This window comes from Frankliniella occidentalis, unplaced genomic scaffold (genome assembly GCF_000697945.3).
Source record: "Frankliniella occidentalis isolate FOCC.00 unplaced genomic scaffold, Focc_3.1 Scaffold204, whole genome shotgun sequence".
Classification (NCBI taxonomy): domain Eukaryota; kingdom Metazoa; phylum Arthropoda; class Insecta; order Thysanoptera; family Thripidae; genus Frankliniella; species Frankliniella occidentalis.
Genome location: NW_026267330.1, coordinates 55,464 through 59,901, shown reverse-complemented (window position 1 = coordinate 59,901; position 4,438 = coordinate 55,464). Strand labels below are relative to the sequence as shown.

Sequence of the window (4,438 nt, the reverse complement as noted above, 5' to 3'; positions counted from 1 at the left end):
AAATACTTTTAGAAGGGTAAATATTGCTGCATTATTTGTATTAATTTTGTTGTGTTTGTTTAAGAAGTTGTCACTGATACATCTAGAAGATAGAGAACAATGTTTCCATTGAAGCAAAATTTAACAGGGCACCAGATGCTTTTAAAAAAATTATCCTAACCTTGTGTTTTTCATTAACTTTTAAATCAGCCGAAATATGGCTCTTTATGGAAGGGTGATGAAGTTGAAACATCTGAGCCGATTCTTCACTTCAAAGCAATTTCTATCAACACCCAAGAATTACATAACGAAAGAGCGATTGATGTCTGAGCAGCAGTTTACCAAAATAAGTTCTAATAATGACGGTGAGTTCACTAACTGTATATACATTTTTGTGACCCTTTGTCATACATGGACTTTTCTCAACATTTCAATTCTGTTTGCGTTTTTGTATCCAGACTTAAAGCTTCTTGATGATCATCTCGTGATGTCATACCAAAACACTGTGTCATCCTTAGATTCCGTGGCAATGAAATTTCACTATTTTTGGCTAAGAGATCATTGCAGGTATGTTTTAGTAGATTAGTTGTAACTCTCTTTTGAAATTTCATTAAAATTTGGGGCAGCATCCCCACTATCCAAATTCATCAAATTAAAATTATTTATAAAGTCTCTTTAATTAGGTGTGCAGCCTGTTACAACCATTCTACGCACCAAAGGAACTTGGATTTATTTAGCATTCCATTTTCTATCCAACCCAAAGACTGTAAGATTGTGGGCGATGATCTTGAAGTAGAGTGTAAGAATCATCCAACAACTAAGCGTTATTTTTATATCAAATAATATACTTTCCAATTAAAAAATATCATTTTTTAGGGAGAGATGGACACACATCGAAATATTCCATTCCATGGTTGAGTATGCAAACGTTTGATTCATACAGTAATAGAGTCTCAGCCCCAACTAGAATCCTTTGGAAGGGATTTCCCGAGTCTGTAGCTCATGTTCCAATGAAATCCTTCCTTGAAACTGACGAAGGCTTGACCCAGCTTATGAAATCCCTTACTTCTCTAGGGGTTGGTCTTGTGGAAGGTGTGAGTAAAGTTCTGCTTAGTGTGTGATTACACCCAGCCATCATACGACATTGAATAATTCCAATTTCACTACTCAGGTTGATCCAACTGTTGAAGCTACAGAAAAAGTGATTTCTCGGGTAGCACCACCACAGAAGACATTATTTGGCGATTTGTGGGAAATGAAGCCAAGTGAATACCATGAAGACACTGCATATGGCTCTCAGGCATTGAAAGCACATACCGATAACACATATTTCTCAGAGGCAGCTGGGTAAACAGAGCATACAATTTGTTATTTCATACTAAATTCATTTTAATAATCTTTCCTTTAAACAGCTTGCAAGTATTCCACGTACTTGACCACAAGGGCGAAGGTGGTAAAACACTATTAGTTGATGGATTCCGTGCTGCTCAAACTGTTAAAGACGAAGATATAAATAGCTTTCAAGTCTTGACAGAAACTTGTATCCAAGGAGAGTATTTGGAGAAAGGACAGCACCACTGTCTAACATCCCCTGTTCTCAGTCTGCACCCTATAACAGGAAAATTCCGTCAAATCAGGTAGCAATTTAAAATCTTCAATAGTTACCTTCCTTGTCTGACCAACTCCAGTACTCTAATGCTCAAGTATGTTTCCGTGCATTTCCCCTCTAGGTACAATCTGTATGACCGCTCTCCGATGAACACCGTTCCCTTTTCCAAAGTCATGGAGTGGTACCAGGCGATGGGGCTGCTCTCGAAGGCCGTGTGCGATCCCAGCGGCGAGTGGTGGCTCCAGCTCCGGCCGGACCAGGTCCTCTTCGTGGACAACTGGCGCGTCCTGCACGGCCGCAGCGCCTTCACTGGAGTCAGGTGGGTGGCTGGAGCGTACATCTCCCGCACCGACTTCCTGAGCCGTGCCAGGGTGGCCGAGGCCCTCCCTCTGGACGACTGACTCCTCTCCTAATCACATGTTATTTTTATTGTTTTAAAAAAGTGACGTAAATTGTTAAGCTTTGCACAGATTTTTGTCTTATTGAATAATAAGCCAGTTGTAATTTTGTATCGGGTTAAGAAATGAATATTCTTTCTGTGAATACTTTTGAGTGCCATATGTTATAAATTACGTAACAATTTTTATTCCTTCGTCATTTGTTCAGACTATGTCAGTTTCATTAACTGAAGTGAATCCCATATTGGATTTAGAGAACAGCTGCTCCGAACAAATGCTCGTGGGCGAGCGCCTGGGAGGTAGGCAACACTATGACAGTGGTGCGTTGTTTTGCCTACCCTGTGCTCTGCAGGCTGATGGCAGCGGGATGGGTTATGGGTTATAGCTAGTAACAAAAATCCCGTGCACCTTTCTTGAACGTCATCAATTCGTGCAGGGAGGTGTTGAAATTAACAAACAGGGAACCAAGATTTATCATACAAAAATTAAAGTTTATTCTGCCAAAATGAGCCACTCTGCACATTAAATCTACATTGAGTTAAAATCACGATGGGACCATTCCGCAAAATCACAAACGTAAAATGACATTCAATGAAAACTAGATTGGCACACATAAAATGTTCGGGGAGCAGCCCCACCGCTGGCTTCCGGATGGCTATGGCAGCGAAGTGCCAGCCCCTCTCTACCGGCGGCGGCTGCGAACCGGCCAGCAGCCTGTAAACTTATATAGTATACCATGTAGAGGGTGAGACTACAGTGACGACTGTAAACCTCAGAATGCCGAACCGTGACGTGCCCACTGCCACCTCGCTCGCCGTCCTCCCCGTGTGCTGCTAGTCCGCAACAGCCTGCCATCTACGCTGTCTACAGCTAGCCGTTCACCAACACGATGTACCGATCTACGGCCATGGTGTCTGTCGAAGGGGCACCGTAGCCCAGCTGCGCGACGACACACGATTTTCCCCTGTCCAGACGGAGGAGGGGTGGATGGCCCAGCAGACGACGCTGGCCGGCAGGCCTTTCTTCATGACGAGCGGGCGCTCTGCCCCGCACCATACGCGCTGGCCTCCGAACGGCGACAGACAGCCAGTCTCTTTCTACTTGCGCACCAGCCAACACGACTGTACTACGCAGAAAGTGAACCTTAGAAAGACGAACCTCTTTCGCTATCGTAATACCGGGTTTCTCTGTACGGAATTGAAATAAGAGACCCACGTCTCCTCAAACAGACAAATTTCGTGAACATTGTGCATCCCCGAAATATAAAGTCTAGATTCAAATTGCAAAAAACAATATTAATAGAGGGGGTGGGTGTCAGAACATTAAATGGAAGGGGGGTTGCTAAATTGGGGGAAGGGGGAGGGAGTACGATAGCTTTCTACACCCGACGAAAATCGTTTTAACGCCCTTTGCACCTCAGTCGACATCGCTGAGAGCGCTGAAGTGGAGGGTGCCGATGGTCTTGAACATCTCGTCGGCGTGGTCCCGCCTCCACTCGACGTTGATGAGGGCGTTCTCGAGGCCCTGCTTGACGGCCTGGTCGGCGTGCGTCAGGAAGGAGCTGCTCTTCTTGGTGTACTCGACGAGCTGTGACAGGAGAGGGTGCCAAAGTTAGATCGCGACGAGTCGGCATTAGGTTGTTACTGCGGCGGCATATGGCGCGAGGCCTTTCATCACCTGGTCGTACTCCTCGGGCGTGGTCACGCGCGTGGCGATGGCGCTCACGAAGCGCCCGATGCGGGTGGAGCTGGCGCCGAAGCTGCAGAGAGAAAGCAGAACCCGTCAGTCCTCGCGGCCCGAGCGTCCCGTCCGCCGACCTACAGAGGAGACGCCGACGCGCCACCACTTACTACTTGGTGATGCTCTCGGTGCGCGTGTACAGGAAGTCCCGGGCGATGGGGTAGCCCACCTCGCTGCTCGCCACGGCGTTGAACACGTACACCGAGTCCTGCAGGCGCACGCCCGACTCCTTGTCGATGCTCCACTCGAGGTAGCGGCGCAGCACCCACAGGTCGCGCGAGCAGCCGAGCGCGCCCAGGATCGTGACGCGCGCCGAGGCCACGTTGGACCGGAGGTAGCGCTGCCACAGCCAGTGCCAGTCCTGGGACTTGCCGTGCCGGATGGCGTAGCAGTAGACGAGGGCGCGGTGGTCCGGCGGGATGCTGTGAGGGTCGAACAAACACACGGGACTCGTCACGTCACTCGTCCTCTGGACTATGTAAGACCCTCCAAGGACAAACGGGTGCCACTACTCACGGGTTGCTCTTGTCCGGCTGCGGGGAGGCACGCCATTGGGCGAACAGCTCTCGGGTCTGCTCCAGGCAGTCGCCCACCTCCATCTTGCACGCCCAGCTGGTGATGAGGTTCTTGAGCTTGAGCGCCTGGTAGCCCTTGACGGGGTCCCGCAGGCGGCTCTGCTTCTCGAACACGGCGTGCAGGATTCCCCTCACCC

General features: G+C 48.5%; 2 protein-coding genes across 2 annotated transcripts in view; one reads left to right on the top strand and one right to left on the bottom strand.

Annotated features, from left to right (window-relative positions):
* Positions 1-4,438, bottom strand: part of LOC113217739 (aminopeptidase N-like) — a gene marked incomplete at its 3' end in the record, with an annotated part of 17,148 nt that overhangs the window by 5,245 nt on the left and 7,465 nt on the right. The window lies entirely within an intron of this gene.
* Positions 7-2,174, top strand: LOC113217740 (trimethyllysine dioxygenase, mitochondrial). Its single transcript, XM_026437773.2, has 8 exons — positions 7-16; positions 190-344; positions 438-546; positions 663-778; positions 856-1,073; positions 1,151-1,326; positions 1,392-1,616; positions 1,710-2,174. The coding sequence occupies exons 2-8, from the start codon at positions 197-199 to the stop codon at positions 1,987-1,989; spliced, it is 1,272 nt and encodes a 423-aa protein (XP_026293558.1). The 5' UTR covers positions 7-16; positions 190-196; the 3' UTR covers positions 1,990-2,174.